This window comes from Borostomias antarcticus (assembly GCF_949987555.1).
Source record: "Borostomias antarcticus genome assembly, chromosome: 17".
Classification (NCBI taxonomy): Eukaryota; Metazoa; Chordata; class Actinopteri; order Stomiiformes; family Stomiidae; genus Borostomias; species Borostomias antarcticus.
Genome location: NC_140250.1, coordinates 15682364 through 15708670, shown reverse-complemented (window position 1 = coordinate 15708670; position 26307 = coordinate 15682364). Strand labels below are relative to the sequence as shown.

At 46.5% G+C, this 26307-nt stretch overlaps 3 protein-coding genes across 3 annotated transcripts in view; 1 reads left to right on the top strand and 2 right to left on the bottom strand.

Moving 5' to 3' along the window:
- Window positions 1-8: 8 nt before the first annotated feature.
- On the top strand, window positions 9-2602 carry cUnh2orf69 (chromosome Un C2orf69 homolog). Its single transcript, XM_084451729.1, has 3 exons — window positions 9-469; window positions 1405-1634; window positions 1832-2602. The coding sequence occupies exons 1-3, from the start codon at window positions 152-154 to the stop codon at window positions 2307-2309; spliced, it is 1026 nt and encodes a 341-aa protein (XP_084307855.1). The 5' UTR covers window positions 9-151; the 3' UTR covers window positions 2310-2602.
- Window positions 2603-2723: 121 nt separating this feature from the next.
- Window positions 2724-14739, bottom strand: stk17b (serine/threonine kinase 17b (apoptosis-inducing)). Its single transcript, XM_084451653.1, has 7 exons — window positions 14292-14739; window positions 12056-12268; window positions 10544-10682; window positions 8866-8992; window positions 8578-8626; window positions 7965-8144; window positions 2724-7038 (listed from the first exon to the last, which is right to left on the bottom strand). Exons 1-7 carry the CDS (start codon window positions 14408-14410, stop codon window positions 6798-6800), a joined length of 1068 nt encoding a protein of 355 aa, XP_084307779.1. The 5' UTR covers window positions 14411-14739; the 3' UTR covers window positions 2724-6797.
- Window positions 14740-18483: 3744 nt separating this feature from the next.
- Window positions 18484-26307, bottom strand: part of hecw2a (HECT, C2 and WW domain containing E3 ubiquitin protein ligase 2a) — a gene marked incomplete at its 5' end in the record, with an annotated part of 21678 nt that continues 13854 nt past the window's right edge. The window contains 9 exons of the mRNA XM_084452020.1: window positions 18484-18634; window positions 18766-18878; window positions 19364-19449; window positions 20338-20452; window positions 22464-22610; window positions 22893-23022; window positions 23364-23462; window positions 24066-24218; window positions 26223-26305. Coding sequence (XP_084308146.1) covers window positions 18523-18634; window positions 18766-18878; window positions 19364-19449; window positions 20338-20452; window positions 22464-22610; window positions 22893-23022; window positions 23364-23462; window positions 24066-24218; window positions 26223-26305 — 1038 coding nt within the window. The 3' untranslated portion in view covers window positions 18484-18522. The remainder of the gene's footprint in view (window positions 18635-18765; window positions 18879-19363; window positions 19450-20337; window positions 20453-22463; window positions 22611-22892; window positions 23023-23363; window positions 23463-24065; window positions 24219-26222; window positions 26306-26307) is intronic.

Below are 26307 nucleotides of genomic sequence, written 5' to 3'. Positions count from 1 at the left end.
TTGAAACAACAAACAATGAGGACAATATACTGAATGAGGTATTTGTCGACTTCTTTTAATTTATATTGCATTTGCGTTAATGTCGATGATGGCCTGTGGCGTGGATACGTTGTAGCCTAAGGTTAGACGAGCTAATCCGGTTTTAGTGCCCATGTTCGCCGTCCAAAGAGTCGCAGGCAGCCAGCGTTTCTTGCATAACGTTACTATAGCTGTGGGAAAGGCAATGAGCTCCGTGGCAGGACCCTCTTCATCCGAAACTCTGGGGATGTGTCTACCTGACGCCCTGGGTGTACGCCCAGGAAGCCCGCCACGGCTTCGACGACTGAACGATGTTCCTGGACACGAACCTCACCGGGTCAACGATCTGCTTCTGCTCAGTCCTCCGGAGGGGCCGGCGGGCAGCCGCTCTGACGCAGAGGCCGCTGAAGATGGTTGTGCACATGTTGTGTTTTTCCATGGAGACATACAGGTGAGAGCTTTATTGGTTTATTGCACCACTACATTCACTTTTCAATATTGTACCACCAAAAAGCAAGTTACAGATATGGGTAACCCATGTCATATATAATTAAAATTTACCCGTCATACTCATAACTTAACCATAACTGCACTTCTCTAAAAAATAAGCAGAAAGATGTTAGTAGTAGGGCCTATAAATAGTAGCCTAGTTTTCCCCATGTGAACAGGTGCCAAGTTCCAAATCACAGTTTTAACCACTTCCTGGTGTATTGTATAGGTGATTTACATGGTACTTATCAAGAGGGGAGGGGAGAATTGAGCTTGACAGTTAGGCTATTTACAGAGGCTTGTACGTAAGTGTACGTGTCCCCCTGCACGCTTTCGAAAATAGGACTGTCCGATCTATTTTCACCCAGGGTACTCCCCGAAGCATTAATATTCACGTGGTGTCTTAGTATTTCCCAGGGTATGCCCGGGATGTTGTGAATGTGTGATACTGCGTTGGTAAATGAATGGCCTCGTTGTATTCGTCGCTGGCCCCCTTTTGGGTCACCCTGTCATCTGACTGGCTGGAGTGACACTGGTCTGGCGGCCTATTACTGATGAAACTAATTAAGTAGGTCGTCCCCCCGATTACTATTTTTAGTCAGACTTCCAGGGTTATTAACTGGCTACGTTGCATGCTGTTGACCAGCACGGGTGTAGCCCACACAGAGAAGTATACACATCCAGGATTCATTTATTTGGGATGTGGAGCAAATGCAAGACTACACACACACACACACACAAATTGACCCTCTGTGAGTGCAAATATAATTATCTCCATTCCTGGCTGCTCCGTTTCCCTTTCTACCTATTGATACGGGTTTATCCAGCTGCCACAAAGCTCTTCTTATTAAAATACCCCCCCCTCCCATCCTGTCCTCCCCTCTCCTCCCTCTCCAGAACTTCCTGGAGGACATGCTCCTCCAGCCCGATGCGGTCCAGTGGCAGTCCTGGAGTCTGGAGCGGGTCGCCCTGGCCCTGGGGTGCCGCTTCCCCGAGTGTCACGTGTGGGTGGTCCGGGCCTCTCGCATGTACCTGCACAAGTTCAGCAGCTACCACAACTTTGTGGAGAGCAACTTGTTCGGGGCGCCCGAGCACTCCCCAGACTACGGGGCGCTGCGCCACCTCAGGTCAGCCTCCCCAGTACGCCTCTATTCAACTGGCCTGTCTCTCCTGCTCAAACTCTGCATGATTCAACAATACGTTTCCTGTACTTTTCCTTTCATAGTTGGTAAAAATGGTCAATTAAATTATAATTAATTATTGTATTATTTAATATTATTAATAAAATTATCATTTAATGACAATGCTCTATTTGTGATTTCAGGGCTTTGCTAAGTCATGGCATGGAGCGAGCCGGCATGCCTAACCCACTCTTACCTCAAGGGGGCGCTGACACGGTCCCCCCCGGCTTCTCCTTGGCCCTGGTGGGCTTCAGCAAAGGCTGCGTGGTGCTGAACCAGATGGTGTACGAGCTGGCGGGGGCGCGGGCCGACCCAGAACTGGCTCCGTTCGTCCAGCGCATCTCCGACATGTACTGGCTAGACGGGGGGCACCCGGGGGGCAGCGAGACGTGGGTGACGGACAAGCGAGCGCTGAGGGAACTGGCGTCCAGCGGCGTGGCGGTCCACGCCCACGTGACGCCCTATGAGGTCCGGGACCCCATGCGGGCCTGGGTGGGCCGCGAGCACCAGCGCTTCATCAAGACCCTGGAGGAGCTGGGCGCGCCCCTCAGCCAGAAGCTGCACTTCCAGGACGAGCCCGCCTCCATCGACAACCACTTCCGGGTCATCCACCACTTCTGAGTGGACACTTGGTGCTGACTGGCTAGAACCGGTGTCATGGTCAAAGCCAGGGACTTGAGCCACGCAAGCGGGCTTCAGCTTAGCGAGTGTCCTCAAATCTATCACACCTGTCTCCGGTTTTATTATCAACTGATTGTAATGAATTTCTCGCCACTTTCTTATTTTCCTCGTCTTACCTCATTTTTTGCTATCGGAGGACTTTGATTTCTACAACATAAGCATGCATGTGCATTTTGCTCCTGTTGCAATGAAATATATTGCAACTTGCTGGTCACTAAATGCACATTTGAGCTGGGATACTATGAAGCAGCCTCTCAGAGCAGCAAGCAAATACAATAACTTTGGATGACTTAATCTTTATCTAATGATAGTGAAACATATTTTCATGAACAGCTTGTTGTGTAACTAGTCTTCTTATATTATACAACATTTTGTTTCAAATGTAATTTTGTTTTGTATATAGAAAGGTAATGTTAAGACATTCACACACCTTTAAGCGAGTGTGTATAATTGTAATTTAAGTTTATTCAATGATGATGTTTTACTTTTGAATTAACTTTACTGGCTACAGGACTGGGGTTTATCGCAGTGCCTCTCGCACTGTTGTTCTTGTCTGCCATCTTGAAAGTCTGATTCGCAGCACGTGACCCTTTCCTTACTAATGACGTGCTGAATGTTTCTTGCACATGGAACCTCAATGAGATATTTAAATCACTCGCTTCAATCTTGTTTAGTTTTTTTCTTCAAAACTACACCTTATCGTACTGAACCTTGATTGTAACCACAGACTCATAGCCATGAGCTGGGACTCGACCTGGGTTGAATACATATGAAATACTGAAGTGCACCTCGTTTAATTTAAGAAGTTTTCGTGGAACTCTTCAGTGTTCCTGGTCATGTACTCTCAAAGGGAGTGGCTCAGTGGTAGAGCCGAGTCGTCCAATGATCCCAGGGTCGGCGGTTCGAATCCCGCCTCCACTTGTCGAAGTGTCCTTCCTTGACACTGAACCTCAAATTGCTCTCAGTGAGCAGGCTGGCAACTTGCATGGCAGCTGCCGCCATTGGTGTGTGAATGAGAGGCCATTGTAAAACACTTTATAAAGGCCATTGTGGTGCTTTGGATAAAAGCGCTATTAAGTGCAGTCCATTACCATGCAATCTCATTCTTGCTTATGTGCGCGAACACCCTACAATATCCCATATGAATGTACTACTTAGATGTTATGTTTGATACTTATGAAGGGACATTTGTAACAGGAGTAACTTATCTTCTCATCTTGGTTTGTTTGTTTTTGAATGTTCCTGTGAATCCCTGTTGGGTTAATAGTTCATCCAGACTGGTTAACATTCAGGCTAAATGATGATGTTCAGCTCATGTGTTCCAGTTGAGTGATTTTTCTGTGGAAGCGTACAAACTGCTTGCACTATAATGCTGGAGATGTATTTGCACTGTGGCTACTTGACTTAATATCTATTCCATGTTAACATGCTAATTTCCAAGAATATTCGTTTTGCATGTGTTGATACACACATTAATGTAAGCTGTTTTTTATGTTATGTAAAAGGTAATGCCTACAAAGTTGCATATCTTATTTGCTTGTTGTTGATTGATGGATTAGGTGTCTGGTTGTTTTTTGCACTCAGCAATTGTAACCAAGCCAATAAGAATTTTACAGTTAACAATACAATACGCAACATGATTGATTACTTCTAAACACTACAAGCAAACTTGGTGAAACTTCCCCATGCATGCACATTCAAGTTAATTTCAGTGACACCTCCTTTGGACACCAGGGGGCAGTGTTCTGTTTATAATAGCAGAGCAGCAACGATGGTTAGGAATGAGACAAAAACAGGTCACAAATCTCCAGACTCAGGACTACATACAGCACAGTCCAAAGACCACATGACTCAAAACACGTTCTACAATCTTTAATGAGCATTCCAGTTTTCTTTAAATTACTCCTAATATTAGCCTGTGGATGATCAGAATACAATCCGATTTCTTCCTTTATATATATCATGAATCATTTCAAATGCAAATCAAACCATATACATTAAAAAATCTATAAAATGCTAAATACATGTCTGAGTTATTTGCTTGTGCTTCTGACTGGCATGAGTTGAACTCAAGTGTATCCTTCAGCAATACCCTAGAAAAGTGGGAGACCTTCTCTCCACAGGAATGTCTGCAGTGCAAAAAGCCTCGGTCCAGCGAACAAGAACACACACAGACACTGAATGATTGGCATTTGGAAAAATCCAATTGGGTCAGCCATACAACACTGCAATTTAACACCTACAGCATCATCAGAGTTGTTCAAGAATGCCACGTGGTCCTGGTAGGCTACATGCAACTATAGCGACTTACTCATGTTCCTCTCAAACACACAGAAACAGTCTTTCAATAGAGGGACATGGACTCTTTCTGGACCGACACATCGGTGCTCCAGTTTGTCTTTCGGTGACAGCATGACAGTGAGGCATGGCCGTGTCTGGGGACACCCAACTCTGAGACAAAGGCCATTGTGTGTGTTAGCCGATGACATCGCTAGGGAACCCTGAGGACCACAACAAGCAAGAACAATGTGGTCTTTAGTTTTGACACCTCTGTGAACAAAGATGGATGTTCAGCTCAATGCTGACATCAGAGCACTCGTTAGTTTTTTTCAGTGTGGATTATTCATTCTCTTCACAGATAAGGTCTTCAGCATGAATCACAGCAACCAGCTTTAGCTTCTCTTGTTATTCGTTAGGACTGTCAGCCTCCATAACAAATGACTGAACGCGTTAACATATCAACTCTGATCAAACATATTCTTGATTTAATTAACAGCTTCTCATGGTCAACATTTCACATCCAGTACTCAAATCTACCACATTTCACCACCATAATCAACCTTTCAACTCTCCCCTAACTCATAACCATCTCAATCTAAACATCTACATTTATAATCCGTAAATCCAAATCCACCAAAGAACACTTTCTTGAACCACTCGTGACAATTCTCCACCAATCAGGTCCTTATTGCATTTCAACACTAAAACCTAAATAAGACTTACTTAAGTCTTAAGCAAGACTTAAGACTGTTGAGGTATAAACCCATATATATTTCTACTTAAACCACTTCGACCACCTGAAACTGAAACCCGTTATACACAGCACATACACACATTAAAGTATCAACAAAATATGATTCCATCATATAAATATGTAGAGGATTATTTTAGAATAAACCGTTTAAAGAGAAAGAAAGAGGCACACCAAGGTAGAGACAGATGTGAGAGATCACTTGCCCTGAGATGAGAAGGAAAGGAATGCGTTGGAAGCACATACATCACACCCATCTGAAAGGCTAGCTGCTCAGATTAGATGGCTTTGCTCAGTGTCAGAAAGGGAAAATCATGAGCCCATAGTACCAGAACACCTCATTTAGAAACCACACAAGTGTCCCCCTCCATCACTCAGGGGAATACGTGGATGACAAATATCCTAAGTGCTTAAGTCCCGTTTGTCTTTGGCCATTGAATAAGAGGAACTTACACAAGATTTTAAAGGGGCACACTTGAGTAAACATGGGTGTGGCGTGTGAATGACAAGATGAGTCATATTTTCGAGCCCTTATGTTTGATTTATTGCTATGGAATTGTAACCCCGGCTGAGTGGGTAAACAGCGGGTGTAACGGACACCGGTAGAACTCGTTGGCTCACTTGCGCACAGCCATAGAAATATTTCTTATGATGTCATTATACTTTCCAATGTGGCGTGTAAAGCATGAGCAGTAAGAAAGAGAAGCCTGTGGATGATATCCAATACGCCAGCATGTGTACACGCCTTCCCTCAAGCCAGAGCTGGGCTTCATGTTGATAGGAGGAAGTCCAGATCTGCTAAGGTCAACCTTGAGTAAATACTACAGTATGAGGACATTCTTCCACTTCCTAAAACACCAGCCTAGGTTTTACAAAGACTTAGCCTAGTACTCCGTTGAGTGCTTTATTTGGGGATTGATATAAGAACACTTACTGGCCTTTGGGTGAAGTGTAAAATAATTTGCTTAGTTTTCAATTCTTCTTTTAAAACACCATTCCATGGTACTAGAGAGTTGCATAGATTTCCCTTGAGGTACGTACATCGGACCACCCATTTAAAACAGGGACAAAAGAAATCCAGCAAAGCAGGGAAAACAATACATTGGAAATACAAAAATAGCTCACAATAAAAGCTTAGTACTTATTTTAAAATCAACACATAGCATGATTCAGGAAACACAAATCCTGGGAATGTTTAATCTGTGTTAGATCAATGTTAGATCTAAAATATGGCTGGTTATCTTTGGTTTGGCTGGATGCCCTTCTGCCCAAGCGAGGGGGGGGGGGGGGGTGCTCTTGTGTGGGTGGCCGTGGCAGACTGGTTTCTGGGCAGGCGACAGGACCGAAAGTGCCGTGGGTAGAAAGAGCCCCTCCTCCGTTTGACCCTGCCTCCTCACTCAGACGTCGGCGTCGCCGGCGGCGGCTGACGTGCCCTCATCGAAGCGGAACTTCTTGGCGTGGGCGCGCGGCGAGTCCAGGAAGTTCTCCTTGTCCTCGGGGTCCTCTGGCGGGGCGGCCCACTTGGTGCCCGTGCTCCTCTCGCGCGCAGGGCAGTGTGTGATGGGAAAGTGGGGCCCCGGGTACTGCTGCTGCCACAGCCAGGGGTGGGCCATGCAGTCGGCCGCGCTGGGCCGGTCCCTGGGGGTGGGGGGGGAGACCGGTCAGGACATGAACCCACAACTCATCTCATTACATTACAATAATTTAGCAGACACTTATCCAAAGAGACTAACAATAATTGCATTTAACGTAGTTAAGTTAAAACGTAGTAAGGTACTACTACTCGTCAGGACTCACAAGTGCATCTTCTTTCTAAGGCTGTGTGTCCACCAACGAGCTGTATGTAGCTGAACAGCGCCAAGCTTACGGCTGCGTAGAACACACTAGAGCTCGGGTTTAGAGCTGGCTAGGCTACCGATGTTTTACAGCTACGTTAGCAACGAGTGTCGTGTTTTTGCAGACTGCAGATTAACGAGCCAAGTTAAGATAGCTAGCTAATGTTAGCTAGTGCTAACGTTCGCCGTCTCTGCGGTTTTGCCAAAAACCGACCGCTGTCGTCGTCAGAACAGCCTTTTACAGCCTGCGCTCTAGCTCAAAAAGTTAAACTTTTTTCAACTGCAAAAAGCCTAGAGCTCACGGCGCTGTAGCGCTAAAAAGCGCTTGGAACACAGCTCTCGTCTCTATAGCGCCCTAGAGCTCATTACCCATTGTAAACAACGAGAAAACAGCACCAGCTCTAAAATACAGCTCCCCAGCGGACACGCACCCTAAGAGCATAATCTAGTGCTGAAGGCAAAGTGCGAGAATAGCAATCTAGAATACAACAGGTGCTTCTCCTTCTGAACGCAAAAGGGTCCGAGGCACCTCTTTAAATATTCTTAAAAAGCCTCCATGCTTCCTCTGCCTTGTTCTTTCTAACAGATCTGATGAGACCCGTAGTCTCCTGCTTCGAACAATCCAGTTTCCGCTCTTCATTAATCGTCTCAAGAAAGGAAGGGAGTAAGGATGCATGATATATATGAAGAACCGGGCCTGAAACTACATTTCCCAGCATCCCCACTCACTCTGGCGCTTTGACCAGCAGCTTGCGGATGAAGTCGACAGCCAGCTCCGACACCCTGGAGAAGGTGTCCCTGCTGTAGTCCACGTTGACCTGGGACACGTTCAGGTACGTCTCCTGCTTGTCGTCCCCCGCGAACGGCGACTCCCCCGTCACCAGCATGTAGGCGATCACCCCCACGCTCCTGAACACATCAGATTAGATTCATCACCCCCACGCTCCTGAACACATCAGATTAGATTCATCATCCCCACGCTCCTGAACACATCAGATTAGATTCATCACCCCCACGCTCCTGAACACATCAGATTAGATTCATCACCCCCACGCTCCTGAACACATCAGATTAGATTCATCACCCCCACGCTCCTGAACACATCAGATTAGATTCATCACCCCCACGCTCCTGAACACATCAGATTAGATTCATCATTAGATTCATCACCCCCGCGCTCCTGAACACATCAGATTAGATTAATCAGTACAGGGACAACGGAATGCACACAAGACATTGGGCTTAAATGGGCCTGAAAGGACACAGTGATGCACGATGCTTACTAATGCGTCAGAGGGAGCGCACACAAACCCTACTTCCTACAGACTGAAGGAAGACTCACCACAGATCTGTAGCAGTGGTGATGGGCTCATAATTCAGGATCTCTGGGGCTGTGATGAGACATGAGGAGAGAGAGAGAGAGACAAAGAGAGAGAGAGACAGACAACAGAGAGAGACAGACAACAGAGAGACACAGACAGAGAGAGAGAGATAGAGAGAGAGACAGAGAGAGAGAGAGAGAACGAGAGAGAGAGATACTTTATGAGTGCTTTACAACATCACCAGGTTAGGGAAGTGCTTACGTCTTTACAGCCAGCCCAATCTGATGATGACATAACCCTGGTCTTACCCACGTATTCGGGCGTGCCGAGGATCTCTCGTAGCTCCCCCACCGTGCCCAGCCGGCGCGCCAGGCCGAAGTCCACGATCCGGATGTCCCCCAGCGGAGACAGGCTGGTCAGCAGGATGTTCTGGGGCTGGGAGGGGGAGGTAGAGCGCAGGGGGGAGGGATGTAACGGTAACCGGCATAATGATAAACCGTGATTACATCTGATTACATTTATGGTGATCATTTTATCATTAAAGCCGTGCTTGATTGCTTTTGAAAAACTCACTGTAAATACTGTCCAGCATCAACCAAAGCTAGCAACAGTCTCAAATACTTATTATTTTAATGTTAATGCAAAAAAAGTGCATAAAGCTGCTAATTTTATTTGTGGTTTTCAATATAAAACTTGGTGAAAGTATTACAGTGTGTTTTTTACAATTTTACAATACCGCGATAATACTGATAACCGTGATAATTTTGGTCACTATAATTGTGATCTGAAATGTTCACACCGTTCCATCTCTAGCAGAGGGCGTGGGAGAGAGGGGGCCGAGAGAGGCCGGTGTATCAGACCATATGTCAACATTAGAGAAGGGTGTGATGTCATGCGCAGGTGTGTGCTCAACTGGTTTTTCACTCTGCACATGTTCCAGCTCCGGGCCAAGCAGCTCAAGTATCGCCTCGACAATTAGCAGCTACCTCAGCCCATGGGCCGGGGCTAATTGGACCGCTCACTCACTGGCTCCTAGGATCATGGCTCTGGGATTAGTTAAATTATTAGGGTCGCAAAATTTCAGGAATATTTTTATAATCTCCATGGGAATTATTGGGAATTTATGGGAATTAATGGGAATACACTGGAAAGTGTGGAGTTATTTATACCAACATATCATACACAGACATAATATATAAACTATTTGTTTTGTCATAAACAGACATAGAGGCAAATATTTCCAATAATTTTTTTTTTTTAAATGACATGTTTGACTTCTATTTATGAGTAGAGCCCTACAGCCCTGCAGTAGAGTGCAGGATGCTGTGATCTGTGCATGTGATGGAGGAATGACCAGGATGCTAGGGGTGATCTCTCATGTGATGGAGGAGTGACCAGGATGCTGGGGGTGATCTGTCATGTGATGGAGGAGTGACCAGGATGTGATCTGTCATGTGATGGAGGAGTGACGAGGGCAGGGTGGAAATACAACTGAGTCTGCATCACAACAGGCTGGTTTAACCAACATCATGCTGCAAGATCTACACTTGCCTAGCAAAATAAAGGTTGATGAATTGCATTTGATGTTATTGGTGTCGTTGTTTTTTCAACTACATCTAATGCATCGTGCAAAAAGTTTGTAAATTTCCTGAGCTGAACTTCCCATGGTAAATTTCCAGAAAATTTCCTGAGGGTTTCCGGACATTCTCCACCCCTTTCAACTGTAATTATGAGAAGTGTTTTAGAGTGGTAAGAGTGAGTAAAATGTTGTTACTGGTCTGAAACATAACAAAATCAAAACACTGTACACTTGGTAGGGTCAGGGTGACTGAATGTGTGTGTGTGTGTGTGTGTGTGTGTGTGTGTGTGTGTGTGTGTGTGTGTGTGTGTGTGTGTGTCCAGACCTTGAGGTCCAGGTGTACCAGGCAGGCCTGGTGGAGGTGTGTGTGTGTGTGTGTGTGTGTGTGTGTGTGTGTGTGTCCAGACCTTGAGGTCCAGGTGAACCAGGCAGGCCTGGTGGAGGTGGTGGACGCCCTCCAGCGTCTGTCTGATGAGCCGGGTGATCTGAGCCTCGGGCAGCAGCTCCTCAAACACGCAGTGGTCAAAGATCTCCCCCCCCGCCGCGCTGGAACACACACACACACACACACGCACGCTCTCACACACACGCACGCACACACGCACAGACTCGCACACACACACACAGACACACGCACTCACACACACGCACGCACACACACACACATGCACACACACACACACGCGCACACACGGACACACAGAAGCGCGCACACACACACACACACACGCGCGCACACACGGACACACAGAAGCGCGCACACAAACGCACACACACACGCATGCACACACACACGCAGACACACACACATAAGCACACACACACGCATAAGCACGCACACACACACACAAACGTCATTGCTACCACAGTCTAACAAATTCCCCTTACATTTATAACACTTGCATGCTACCCAGTAGGCCAACCCTGTTCATCATTTCAGCTTCCTCAAGACATACTGGGGTATTTCCAGCCAGTGGAATCGCCTTTTCAGAGCCAAGGCCCTCTGCTCGAAGGGCAGGATGAAGCTGCTCTCAAAACTCAACCAGACACACCGAGAGAGAGGATGGAAACATTTCTTCTGAGAGACATTTCTCTGAATTCACAGTGTGCCGAGGATGGGGTTAGAAAACAACTTGTCAGCTTTAAGAACAGCATGTGGACTCCGGTCGTTATCCCCAGTCTAAACTCAGTCTAGAGTGCAGATTCCAGATAGGAGAGTTCGTGAGAACGGGAACTGACAGTCAAGGTCAATGGGCACGGCGCCAGACTTGAGATATTGTTTTGAAAATGAAATTCACTTAAACATCATTGGAATCTAGCTAAGTGCTTAGCTCATGATTTACGACTGACATGACTACTGACTTGGTCGTGGATGTTGGCTTCAACTATGTGGTTTGAATAGGCCTATAGCGTGAAGACAGTTGAGTAAACAGTAGGTTAGGGTTGCAAATTTCAAGGAATTTCATTAATCAATGACTGTTAACCTTAACAAATGATAGTCAATTAATTGATAAGAACTGCGTTTTTCTCGCTTAATTTTTGTGTTTTCTTCTGCTGTGTTGTTGAAATTTCCCGGCATCCCAATTAGCCTTCACTACGTGGCGCCCTCATGTGCAGTCAGATCTTAAATCTGATTACATTTCACGCAACTCCCGATGATAACGTTCGTTCCCCAAAAAAAAGGTCTGTTCCATTAACAAGCAATTAATCAAGTAACCAAATCTTACTCGAGTAAATTCTTATCGGCAATTCATCGAGAGTCAATTAACTATTAACATCCCTACAGTAGGTACTGATTGCCTCGGGCCTCATCACAGTGCTGCTGTAAACGAGGTCACCGCACCGCTGTAAACGAGGTCACCGCATGGACCTCGTAGAACCGGAGCACACCGGTCAATACTAGCAGGCAGACAACTCACTATTCCAGGAGCAGGACGATGTCGTGGTCCGTCTCGTAGGCGGCATGGAGGTTGACCACGCGGGGGTTGCTGCGGGCCGCCTCCAGCACGGCCATCTCGTGCACCACCTCCGCCCGGCAGTCCCGCCCCCTCCGGCGCTTCCGCAGGAACTTGGCGGCGAACACCTTCCCCGTGGCCTTCTCCACGCAGCGCTTGACCACCGCGAACTTGCCCCTGCGAGAGAGGGCGGGCGGAGGGCGGGGTCAGAACAGAGAGGCTGCTGGTCCTCATCATACTACAGGCCTACGTTCAACCCTACGTTCAACAATGCGTTCTTCCATCCTCCCCCTTGTGTGGGGTCATCTCCGATCTAAAATCACTTGACTGATAAAATCATCCGCTCTTCGACACAGCCGTTACCAATCAGACGTCTCAAGAGAGGAAGGAAAGATGCATTCTAAAATTCTAAAATTAGTGAAAAGGGTGCATGTTCTGACTGTTTCTTTGAGACAGTATAGGTCTTTTTGCATGAATATCCATACACTGATATCACAACCATACTGATGTGTGAAAACACATGCCCAGACTACTGCCCACCCTCTCTCAAATAAACAACCACAAGCAAGCTCTCCTATGTAGGCTTGTATTATGACTGATTAAATACCATTTAAAAACAGGAGTCCGCTCATTCTCCATATAAAAAAATTAGGGTCGCACCGATGCATCGGCCGAACATCGGCATCAGCCGATGTTGGCCTTGTTGACTGCCATCGGCCCATCGACAAATAAAATGACATTCACCGATGGTAGTGGCCGATGTTATGTCACAACAATTACGTCTTTTTTTGTTGTAAAACGTAGCCTACCCAGCTGCAGATTCGGAGAAGATCTGTGACGTAACGCCGCAAACGCACGTGTAGTTTGCTTTCAAATTAAAGTGAAATAAAAATCGGCGTTTTGGAACCAAACACTTAATTTCTTTGTTTCCAAAAGGGGGAATAAAAATTAAATAAAATAAACATCGGCATCAGCTGGATTGTTATTTTAAACATCGGCATCTGCCCAGAATTTTGCAATCGGTGCATCCCTAAAAAAAATACATGTTAAAAAGCTACATTGTCAGTTAAAAGTTTCTGCCAGTTCTGATGACTCAACATAGAAGTGGGCCAACACAGCAGGTGAGCAAACAGAACCTTATTACACACGTTACACAATCTCTGATAGAAGCAACTCCCTTATAAGCCATGTCAAAAATGTCTGAATATTTCTGTCAGTTCACTAGGGTTCTGTCTGTGCTGTTCAGATGCCTGTAAGGTTAAGGTAGCCTAAATGGACAGTGACTTGACGTCTTACTGTTAAAATGTTATGTGACATTTTCACAATCTAAAATTAGCTTGCCACCTTGCCACAATTCACACACACCCTAAAAATCTCACACTTTGCAACATCCTGTTTTTGCAAGCTTATATACAAACACACACACAACTAAATGTGGGCCAAGTGCTGCTGTTCCTTTTGACCACTGACAATGACCAATGTCCACCCCTGGTCTTCCCCTTCTCTCTCTCTACAGTCCACACACACACACACACACACACACACACACACACACACACACACACACAAACAGATAGAAGTAGCCAATGTTATTTCCTCTTTCTCCGTAGTAGCTGAACTAAGCCTGGTTTCTACATGTCCTTCCTTCCTCCTGCTGGGGGTTAAGGTCTTGAGGATGAGTGGACATCCATGGGATCAACCAAAAGGGCAACAACAGATGACAACTAGCTAACCAAACACACTCACTGAGCTGTTCAGAAACATACTGAGCTGTTCAGAAACATACTACATAATACAAGATCACCTAAACGTTGGAAGCGCATCCGGTTTCGAAAGTAGGTTATTATTGTTATCCCAATACATACGTTTAGCCTGCGTTAGCCTTCTAAATGTATTGAGGAGATAATCCCATTCCACTTGAGAAAGTCAATAAATCCTTAATCTAAACACAGTAGCTAGCTACTAGGTATAAAAGTAATGTGAAACGTATTAATGCAGCCATAAAATAGGATGACACATTTAGCAATATCATTATTAAGCCAGGCTGTTTCTGAACTATTGACAGTGCTTCAACAGGTGGCATTGGTCTTGGAACTGGATGTGTGTATAGCTAAAAGCACAACGTTATACAATGATATAACTGTTAGCTAGCTAATGCTAGCGGGACAGCTAACCTACTGTACTAGTGTTGTTGACTCACCTTCCCAGCTCACCGGTGATCTCAAACACCCCGTCCATGGGCTCCGTACTGATCTGGGTTTGAACTTCCCCGAGCAGCCCGGTCGGTCCACTGCGACTATCAAGCCGCCTCCGAGACATCGTTGTTCTTCAGTTAGCACTAACCTTACTTGTCTGAAAAGTACAGCATCCGAACAAGCTGGCTTGCTAATGTGCTATGGTTATTTTAAAACTGAGCAACTTAGTTACGATAGTTAGCCAGTCTAGCTAACGTAACGTTAGCTAACAACGTTAGCCTAACTTAGCTAATGTTAGCTAATTACATGCTAAAGTAACGTTAGGCTAACCGACAAGGACACTGTCTTGTTTTGGTCGACCAGGTTGAAAAATAGCTAGATAGCTACCAAGTAATAATATAGATTACCATCTATGATGCGAGTGAACACACATGCCCAGACCTTCACAATGCTAGGTAGCTATGCCGAAGACAGCATCACGCAACTATTTCCACAGACCTCAACTGCTCTGACTACATTCAAAGCAAAGACTAATGCGCACGCGCAGTGCTGTCATTCGTGATAAAAGTAAAATAAAAACATATATATAGTTTTTAAAAACTATTATTACGAATACAATTATATATATAACACTACACTATAATATTATTATTAATATGCATATATTATTTTTAGCGATATAATTATTTATTTAGCCTATATATAAAAGAAAAGATCCTATCCCATTCTATTTGCATCGAGTGGATTCCAAACCTTGAGCTGCACCCCTACCCAAAGTAGGCTACAGAAATGCAATTCATGGTTGATTCATTTAGTACAAATTTCCCTGAGGTTATACAATCAGGCACTACTACGGCTTCCGTACCTTGCACCCAAATTCTTGACTCCTTATGAAACTACTATGTGGAATAGTGAATTATCCTATTTCCATATAGTGTGTCCCACTACCTCAGGCTCACCCATTCCCAAAGTGCACCGGAAAAAAACAACAGCCATATATCATTGATTAAAATGTTACTTTTGTTGTCTTTTAATACAATCATTGGGGTGAAATGGCAACATACATACAGGAGCTTTGCATAGAGTGGAGATTCTGATACTGGTATCCCCAAATCCTGTCCCAAGTCTATTGGGCATGTAGGAGAGGGGAGCTTTGGCCTCATTGGCTGAGGAGCCGGCAGATGTCAATAACCATTGGACACTTTGTAGCAGAAAAAGCATCAGTATGAAACATGTTTGGTTGGCGAAGTCGAAAGATTTTAACCCTAATGTAAGGGGTTATTGCCCATGCCACAAAGCTGCCCCTCTTAATTTGAGGTGAATAATCTTGAGATGTGGCTTGGGGATATGTTGTTGGACTGAAATAGAGAGAAATGGTTAACTATAGTATGCAAGCCCCCAAACCTTTGGTACATTCAGTGCAAAATATATATTATATATTTATACACAGAATAGGACAGACAAAGATGTACAGTTATATACAAATATAGAGACATACAGGACTGCACACATGGTACACAAACAAGTGCTCTCACTTTCACTTAATCATTACAGCCCGATTAATTCTCTGTGTCCATGTTCTTATTGACCCTTGACCTCACTTCTCATCAAGATAGGTGGACACGTGAAAGTAGCAACACGTCACTTGAAGCATGTTGCCATGACACTTTGCATAACACTGCCTTAGAGATACATTCCGCTTCTTATAACAAATTCTTATCAAGCCATGTTACAACACATCCAAGAACAAACCTTTAGGTATGTTTACCTTGTTACCAAATCCACTGTTATTACAGTGCCATGAAAACATATGGCCTCACCCCTCTAGTAAAGTGCTAACCAAAGTGACACAACTTATTCGGCTCCCCCACAGCTCTCCAAATAGCAATATCCTCATGCAAAAAAGCTAGATAAGGACAGTGTGTTGCACTATTTCCGCATGCAATATCGAGCTATAACACAACACCATCTCAGTACAGCTCACAGAGGTTACTGAGAAGACCGACGCATGCAGTATTGGACAAGGCAGAGACAGAAGGATAAAGGCTGCCTCCAGAGGGCCTCAGCTGTGGGGCGTCTACTTCTGTTTCAGCCCTGGGTTGTGTGACAGGAGTCTGTACAGTCGATGTGATCGTGCATGCACCCCATAGGACATGTATCTGTGTGGGCGAGTGTTTGTGTGAGTGATTGAGTGAGAGAGAGTCCTTTGGGTAGTGGGTATGCACTAAGAAGTCCAGACCGAGGTAAACACATGCTTTCAAGATGTTAATTGATCTTCTACATGGGCTGGTGTGCCCAAAGCTGAAAGGATGTTTGTTGTCATGTACAATACACATAGGTAGGGACAAGACTTCTTCCTATCTCCAGTCAAAGCAGGAGAATGACTCAGGTCATAAGTTGAGGAACACAGGCCATCATCATATGGTACCTGGCGACACATGCAATATCCTGTGCTGCCCCCTTGTGTTAGTATCTTGGAACTGTTTTGGGATAGAGATGCAGCAATTGGTTCCCAAAGGTTCTTGTTTTTTGTTTTGTTGATTTTTTGCATTGTGACACATCTAAAGCCATTCCTATTTTCTTGTGACCCACCAGATAAACAAAACAATTTCGAAGTCCACTACAACTCAGTCTTTAGTCCACTACAACTCAGTCTTTAGTCCACTACAACTCAGTCTTTAGTCCACTACAACTCAGTCTTTAGTCAGCCACAAGTCGACAGTCCAGACCCTCAAACGTGCCCGACCCAGTCACTGGGAGCCACTGGGTCTGAGAGTCCTCCATATCAAGGCACAAGTCCGGTGCCACTGTAAGCTTCCTGCTCCATGTTGCTTTGCACAGCCGCAATGTTTTTTTTAATCCAACTTCCTGTTGAGGATTAAACGTCCTCTTAAGCCCAAAAGGTCTTTCAGTTCTTTAGGTTCATACATCCATTTAGTCATTGATTTGATACATTCATCAGTTCACTGGATGAGAGTCAAAAACACCATTGAGAGTATGACTGAGCCTGTTGATCCTGTGTGTGTGTGTGTGAGAGAGAGAGAGAGAGAGAGTTTGAAAGATGGTGAGTAACCCTATGCTTGTGTATGTGTGACTTTTTGTGCCTCGCTTTGTTTGCGAGAGAAAGTGCATTCTTAGTTTCCGTGGTCTAGGCGATGTTCAGTGAGTGGCCTCGTCGTATCCGTGCGTGTACCTGTGTGTATTTTGCAAGAGGGTAAAGTATCTGCAGCCTGGTTTCTGTGGTCTCCCGTGAAAGAGAACGCCGTGTTTTGGGGTGTGACCTCTGATTGACCTTGCGGACTCATACTGTCTGCTCTGTTTCTGACCCTTCTATGAAGATAACAGTCAAAAGGATCTGCTCCAGTCGTCCTAACCAGACGTCAGTGACAACAAACACTAGTCCATGTGGACTTTTCATTGTCTACACTAAAGGTTGACCGGTGATGGATTTCATCCCTAGTACTGATATTGTACTACAACCATATGTGTGTGTGTGTGTGTGTGTGTGTGTATGTGTGAGAGGACAATGTGTGAACAAACTACCGAGTGTGTATGCTTATGTACATGCCATCTGTAAAAACGAGTTGAGTCTTTGAAGGTGTTTGAGGCAATAGTTCATACAGTACGTCGTTTGCGGCCCCACAGTAGAAATGACACAGTCTACAGGTCCAGAGGGGGGGGGGGGTGGGTCCAGGGGGGGGTCCGTGGGAAGCACAGGGGGACAGAGGGAGGAGTCTCTGGGTTAGAAGTGCAGGTTGAGCCCCTAGAGGAGGAAGGAGGGACCAGAGACACAGGAACGAAGGCCACTGTAACTGAAGAGATAGAGTAGAAAGTGTGGCCAGATGAGAGGGGCCAGCGTGAGGGAAAGGGTACAGTCTAACCGGTTGATTCTGATACCCCAGCCCTCACCCACAAACAAGCCGTCAGTCTTCCCCTGGAAAGGATATGATCTACCGTGAACGTACAGGCGGGAGGGGGTCTCGAAGTCGTCCTTCGAGGGGCTTCGGGGGGAGAGCTGGGGGATCAGAACGAAGCCTCGCTGTTGAAAGACGGGATTCTCAGACAGTGGAATTCTCCCCGGAGAAAGTCTGACGCTTTTCCATGACTCTTCCCAGACGTGCTCTTTTCAGTTTCCGCTGACCCGCTGTCTCTGCCAGCCTAAAGGAGTTTCATTATGTTATGATGGGGCTCGCCGCGGGGGGTCTGGGGGTCAGGGGGTGTGGGGGTCTGGGGGGGTTATTCCAGGCCGAAGGTGCTGGTTTCCTCCACGGCCGTGAGCATCTTCTCATAGAGCATGGAGAAAGAGGGATAGGGAGGGAGGTCCAGACGGTTAAAGCATGTGTGAGCCCTGAGAGAGAGAGAGAGGGAGAGAGAGAGAGAGGGAGAGAGAGTAATCTCAGTTCGCATTTAAACTCCCACTCCTCACAAACACAGGTGTGTTAACCCTGACAGGTATGAACCCCAGAGCGACCGGCATACCTGGGTAAGGAGGTGATTTTGCCCCATTTCTCCACACAGAACCGACGAGGTCCATTACTGCCCCTCAGAGAGGCAAAGCCCTCATAGGGAATACTGGAGGTGCCCGTCACAAACTAGACAGAGAGAGAGAGGGAGAGAGAGAGAGAGAGAGAGAGGGAGAGAGAGAGAGGGAGAGAGAGAGAGAGAGAGGAAGAGAGAGAGAGGGAGAGAGATAATTTTCATTTCTAGTCACTGCGTTACAGAAAGAGCACAAGCCTGCATAAATGTGCATTGCAGGTTCTGCTGCTACAGTAGAAGCTCCGTTATGAAGATTATGCAGACTGTCCGGTATATTACACAGACTGTCCGGTATATTATGCAGACTGTCGGGTATATTATGCAGACTGCCCGGTATATTACACAGACTGCACAGTATATTACGCAGACTGTCGGGTATATTATGCAGACTGTCTGCTATATTATGCAGACTGTCCGGTATATTATGCAGACTGTCCGGTATATTACGCAGACCGTCCGGTATATTACGCAGACTGTCCAGTGTATCATGCAGACTGTCCAGTGTATTATGCAGACTGTCCGGTATATCATGCAGGCGTACCTGCAGCAGTCTCAGCCGCTGCTCGTTGTTGAATCGCTCCACCGCCGCCCAGAACCAGCGGATCACGATGTGGTTGTCATGGTAACCTGGGGAGAAAGAGAGATGACAGGGCCCGAGTCTGATTTAGTACAAGATGGAGTCTGGCACGACTCCTCAATTCCTCCACCGGGGATGGGAAGGCATGCCAAATTGAGGGTCAATATTGAGGGTCAATACCAATTCAATCACTGTCCATCCCTGGTGAGGAAAGTCAATAGATGAATTGAACAATCCTAAGAGAGAATAATGGCCACTGGTCAGTTCGGTGGCAGCTTTCCAAAAGAAAAGCTTTTAACTTGGCCCAACATGAGCACCACGGCCATGGATTTCACTCAGTTCAATGAAGAGACACCTTATACTCTCAGTGTGCGCCAAGCTCCTTTTAGAATGACTTGTTGTGTAAATGTAAGAATTTCTAAATACTTACTGTATGTAAGTTGTCTATCAATAACGTTTTGTGATCAAGGTGAAGAGGTTGTTAAATGTTAAATGTTTAAAATGCAAGCACTAAATAGTTCATACTAGTCTACAGAGTACAAAGTAAAAACTAGTATGAACTAGTATACAACTTACATTGTTGTGTAGTGTGTTGTGTTCTTTTTGTTCAGTTGTGTTTTGTTATGCTAGGCTTTTAAACCTGTAGCACTCTGAGATTTTTAAAAGTGTGTTACAAATAAAATGTATTATTATAATTAGAATTATTATAATATAATAATAATAATAATAATATAATATATAAAAATAATATAATAATATATAAAGATATAACAATAATAATAACAATAATCATAGGAACAACAATAATAATAATAATAATAATAATAATAATAATAATAATTATTATTATTATTATTATTATTATTATTACATACACACAGCGTAATGTTCTAGTAATAGTAATAGTAATAGTTGTGGTCCTGGTCCTGGTTCTGTACCTCCTCTGTACTCTGTGTTGTTCCTCCAGTCTCCCAGGTCGATCTCAGCCGTGCCGGCGATGACCAGCTCCAGCTCTCTGGCATCAAACACCGACACCAGCCGCACGTCTACGACCTGACCCCCCCCACACACACACACACGCGCACACACACACACACACACACACACACACACACACACACACACACACACACAATGAACATGAAAGGTATACATTTCTGTCACAGGCCAACTCTGATGTACTGTAACAAGTCACGAACCCCCTCCCATACACACACACACTCACAACCATATTAGCATGTGCTGTTAATGAAATTCCAGTCTCATCAATGTGTTACCCCTTTCTGTGTTCCTGTGATTGAATCTTCCTATTCGATTGATCTCCTCTGTTCATTGTCTGACAACCTCTGTGAAACTTCTTTCTAATCTGTTTCCATTGAAATCTGTTTAGAAACATCCTTTGCTCTGTGACATCACCTCCCTTTACCCTTTGTCCCTGAGTGCATGTGACTCCCTCTACCATGCTATAAATTGTCCCGCTATGTTTCAGTCCGATTATTCTGATGAGGGAAAAACTTCCTGTTTCAGAATCCGAATTCCAGATCGTCCTTTTAGAATAAAACTATTGTCTTTGTTTGAACCCAGCTTGAATCGACCACTCGCGTGTTCTCTTGATTCTCTAACTCATGGGTTCCCAAACTGTGAGGCGGGCCTCCCCTGGGGGGCCACAAAGAAATTCAGGGGAGGCGCGGAGGGATGGTTAGAAAAAAAAGAAGGATTTTATTTTTTTATTTTTTTATGTCTATGGTTTTTATGAATGAAATGTGATTTTAAAGGTCAGAAGATCGAAATAAATAATGGGAGAGATGTATACTAAATGTGTGGATAGTGCAGAGAGAGCCTCCCTCCGCAGGCATGAATGTATTGTGCGAAAACGTCATAAGGTTAACTAGCAACAGGTGCCACCAAGCTAACTTAGCTGTTATTGGCTAGCTAATGCTGTCTGGCAAAATGGACACATTTGGGGAGCACGGGTGTGTCACTGTTTTCAGAAGGGAGGCCCACATTGATGGAGTTTGGGAACCCATGCTCTAACTCATGGGTGTCAAACTCTGGCCCGCGGGCCAAATTTGGCCCGCAGTGTAATTATATTTGGCCCGCGAGGCAATACCAAATGACTACTAGAGCTGGCCCGCCAGTATTATACAGCGCATTCACCGCTAATACTACAAATCCCTTAATGCTCTGCTGTTGTTTTGGCGCGTCAATCAAGACAGGACCCAGAAACGCCCTCTCTTCTGTGACAGTAGTCATAGCAATCTCATACTACAACTGTAACCGTGTTACCCCTTTTTTTAAAAATTGCTGTGGGCGCCGCACAGTTTTCAGTTCATCCCTGACACAATGCCACAGCTCCGCACCCAAGCTGCTCAGATGCTCTCCATGTTCGGCAGCACTTATCTATGTGAGCAACTTTTCTCCTCGAAGATGACCAAAACATCTCACAGGAGACGTCTGACTGATGAACACCTTCACTCGATACTGAGGATTTCCTCAGCTCAGAGCCTGAGTCCAGACTGATGAACTAGCATTCAAGAAGAGATGCCAGGTATCTGGCTTGGGCACATCAGATTAGATCAGTGTGTAGCAAACTGAGCAATAATTAACGTTTTCTTCATGCACTTTTTCTTGCTACTCTAAGGCATGGGCTTGAATGGTTGATTCATTTATTATTGTTATTTTATTTTTAAATGTAATAGCCTGTGAAAAAAGTTTATTTTGATATTTAAATCAGAAGGCTGCAAATAGAAAAGAGGCATACGATTTTTATTTACATTTTATTTTATAAATGAATGCCATTGATGTGTTTTTTATTTGTAATTCGATTTTGCATGTCTGCACTATTAAGTTATATATTGTATGGTAATAAGCGTTGCTTGTTCCATATTCAATGTTAAAGCAAAACTTGTTTGGGTCCATATTAAAATTTTCATTTGTTCAATGTTGGCCCGCGATTTTGTTCAAGTTTTAAATTTTGGCCCACTGTGTATTTGAGTTTGACACCCCTGCTCTAACTGAACCCAGTTAGATTTTCCTCCATAGCGCCGTGGTTACTGGTGCGTACCTCGTAGAAGCCTCGGACCAGGCTCTCCGTCTGCTGGGCCACGCCCCTCTCTATGCGCCACTTCACCATGCGCTCGATGTACTCCTTCTTGTTCTGCTCTGACACGGGGATGCCTGCCCCACCCGGCTTCAGCTCGCGCTCTGTGATCTGAGGAGCAGGACACACACACACACACACACACACACGCAAATGCACACACACACACGCACACACACGCACACACACACACGCACACACACATGCACGCACAAACACACACACACACACACAGGATATGACAAGTGTAGTGGATAAAGCATAAAAAGCACAAATTACAGTTTGTACAGTGACATTAAATATCACACAAAGACACACACACACTGCCAAATTAAGATGACAGGGTATCACAAATGAAGGATACAGAATACAGTAGAATACAAACACACACACCTGTCCAAACACCTCCTCGTTGACAGTGAACGTGAGGTCCAGGATGTCCTCGATGTCATTGTCCTTCATCCACTGCAGGCTCTGGTGGAACTCCTCGTCCAGGAACTCCAGGTCACTAAGGTCACACGGGCTACAGGGGGAGAAAGTTCACAAGAGGTCAGAGAAAGGTCAAGGGGGGGACAATAAAAGATTGAGCTTAACTGAACAGCTGGGTCAGAAATCCCAATTTACCTCAGAAGAACTTTATTTCAGACATGGTTATCTTTAGTTTTTGACACAAGTAGAGCTTACAAATCCTCACATTTGCAACTTTTAAATACTTTAAAATACAAATAAAAAATCAATAAAGATACACAGATTTAAGATATTTGCCAAGGTGTTGGTTCCCCTGACAAAGCCGTGAATTCAGTGTCCTGCTGTTTTGGGAGCCCAGCCAGCAGCTGGCGGAGAGGACGTGATTGAGACACTCACATGCGCAGCAGACCCTTGTAGAACGGCCGGGTGAAGAAGGCGTCCAGGAGGTACTGGTGGATCAGCGCCAGGCCCAGGATGCGCCCGCTGAACCGGAACCTGGCCAAAACAAGGGACGAGGTTCCTCAGCATGGCCATGGAATCTCATCCACTCAACCACTGACCTCCCTCTCTCTCTCCCTCTTTCTCTCCCTGCCTCTCTCCCTCCCTGCCTCTCTCCCTCCCTGCCTCTCTCCCTCCCTCTCTCCCTCCCTGCCTCTCTCTCTCCCTCTCTCCCTCCCTGCCTCTCTCCCTCCCTCTCTCCCTCCCTGCCTCTCTCCCTCTCTCTCTCCCTCCCTCTCTCTCTCCCTCTCTCCCTCCCTGCCTCTCTCTCTCCCTCTCTCCCTCTCTCCCTCCCTGCCTCTCTCCCTCTCTCTCTCCCTCCCTCTCTCTCCCTCTCTCCCTCCCTGCCTCTCTCCCTCCCTGCCTCTCTCCCTCCCTGCCTCTCTCCCTCCCTGCCTCTCTCTCTCTCTCCCTCCCTGCCTCCATCCCTCTCTCCTTCTCTCTCTCCCTCCCTCTCTCCCTCCCTGCCTCTCTCTCTCTCTCCCTCCCTCTCTCCCTCCCTGCCTCCATCCCTCTCTCCTTCTCTCTCTCCCTCCCTCTCTCCCTCTCTGCTGTCTACTATCCTGTAGTACGCTGTGACGTCCTCCATCACTCTCTCACCATTCATGGTGGTTGTCCACGAAGGCGGACATGGGGCTGATCTGGACGGTGTAGGTGTCGTTGGCCGAGTACTCAAACAGGCCGTAGTACGGGTTGAACAGCTCCCGCGACACCAGGAAGAAGAACTCTCTAGAAGGACCGCTGTAGTCCAGCCTGAAACACACGTACGGTAGGTACACAGGTAAACACACACACACACACACGCACACACCAGTAAATACAGTACATACAAGCAACAGCTCCCCGCAATCCCATATAAACACCCCACACACACATACACAAAAGTTTGGGGTGAACAATTTCCAAGACCCAACTTTACCCTGGTGGTGTGCAGGGAGGTAACACTTTAGACTCACCCCTCCACTCCCACAAAGCTGAGTAGACCTGTAGACTCACCCCTCCTCCCCCACAAAGCTGAGTAGACCTGTAGATTCACCCCTCCACTCCCACAAAGCTGAGTAGACCTGTAGACTCACCCCTCCTCCCCTACGAAGCTGAGTAGACCTGTAGACTCACCCCTCCTCCCTCACAAAGCTGAGTAGACCTGTAGACTCACCCCTCCTCCCCTACGAAGCTGAGTAGACCTGTAGACTCACCCCTCCTCCCCCACAAAGCTGAGTAGACCTGTAGACTCACCCCTCCTCCCCTACGAAGCTGAGTAGACCTGTAGACTCACCCCTCCTCCCCTACGAAGCTGAGTAGACCTGTAGACTCACCCCTCCTCCCCTACGAAGCTGAGTAGACCTGTAGACTCACCCCTCCTCCCCTACGAAGCTCAGTAGACCTGTAGACTCACCCCTCCTCCCCTACGAAGCTGAGTAGACCTGTAGACTCACCCCTCCTCCCCTACGAAGCTGAGTAGACCTGTAGACTCACCCCTCCTCCCCCACGAAGCTGAGTAGACCTGTAGACTCACCCCTCCTCCCTCACAAAGCTGAGTAGACCTGTAGAATCACCCCCTCCTCCCCTACGAAGCTGAGTAGACCTGCAGACTCACCCCTCCTCCCCCACGAAGCTGAGTAGACCTGTAGACTCACCCCTCCTCCCCTACGAAGCTGAGTAGACCTGTAGACTCACCCCTCCTCCCTCACAAAGCTGAGTAGACCTGTAGACTCACCCCTCCTCCCCTACGAAGCTGAGTAGACCTGTAGACTCACCCCTCCTCCCATACGAAGCTGAGTAGACCTGTAGACTCACCCCTCCTCCCCTACGAAGCTGAGTAGACCTGTAGACTCACCCCTCCTCCCATACAAAGCTGAGTAGACCTGTAGACTCACCCCTCCTCCCCTACGAAGCTGAGTAGACCTGTAGACTCACCCCTCCTCCCCTACGAAGCTGAGTAGAACTGTAGACTCACCCCTCCTCCCTCACAAAGCTGAGTAGACCTGTAGACTCACCCCTCCTCCCCTACGAAGCTGAGTAGACCTGTAGACTCACCCCTCCTCCCCTACGAAGCTCAGTAGACCTGTAGACTCACCCCTCCTCCCCCACAAAGCTGAGTAGACCTGTAGATTCACCCCTCCACTCCCACAAAGCTGAGTAGACCTGTAGACTCACCCCTCCTCCCCTACGAAGCTGAGTAGACCTGTAGACTCACCCCTCCTCCCCTACGAAGCTCAGTAGACCTGTAGACTCACCCCTCCTCCCCTACGAAGCTGAGTAGACCTGTAGACTCACCCCTCCTCCCCTACGAAGCTGAGTAGACCTGTAGACTCACCCCTCCTCCCCTACGAAGCTGAGTAGACCTGTAGACTCACCCCTCCTCCCCTACGAAGCTGAGTAGACCTGTAGACTCACCCCTCCTCCCCTACGAAGCTGAGTAGACCTGTAGACTCACCCCTCCTCCCCTACGAAGCTGAGTAGACCTGTAGACTCACCCCTCCTCCCCCACGAAGCTGAGTAGACCTGTAGACTCACCCCTCCTCCCCTACGAAGCTGAGTAGACCTGAAGACTCACCCCTCCTCCCCCACGAAGCTGAGTAGACCTGTAGACTCCCCCTCCTCCCCCTACGAAGCTGAGTAGACCTGAAGACTCACCCCTCCTCCCCCACGAAGCTGAGTAGACCTGTAGACTCACCCCTCCTCCCCCACGAAGCTGAGTAGACCTGAAGACTCACCCCTCCTCCCCCACGAAGCTGAGTAGACCTGTAGACTCACCCCTCCTCCCCTACGAAGCTGACGTAGAGCTTGCTCCTCTGCAGGTCTTTGCGGGAGTAGCACATGATCTGGTTGAAGGCGTCCT

Coding starts and splice junctions, on each gene's coding strand:
- stk17b (XM_084451653.1), bottom strand. CDS start 14,410: ATGTCTCGGAGGCGGCTTGATAGTCGCAGTGGACCGACCGGGCTGCTC. Junction 10,683..12,055: donor ATCGTCCTGCTCCTGGAATA/GTGAGTTGTCTG, acceptor TGTGTGTTCCAG/CGCGGCGGGGGGGGAGATCT. Junction 7,039..7,964: donor CTGCTGGTCAAAGCGCCAGA/GTGAGTGGGGAT, acceptor CCCCACCCCCAG/GGACCGGCCCAGCGCGGCCG.
- cUnh2orf69 (XM_084451729.1), top strand. CDS start 152: ATGTTCGCCGTCCAAAGAGTCGCAGGCAGCCAGCGTTTCTTGCATAAC. Junction 470..1,404: donor TTTTCCATGGAGACATACAG/GTGAGAGCTTTA, acceptor CTCCCTCTCCAG/AACTTCCTGGAGGACATGCT. Junction 1,635..1,831: donor GGGGCGCTGCGCCACCTCAG/GTCAGCCTCCCC, acceptor TTGTGATTTCAG/GGCTTTGCTAAGTCATGGCA.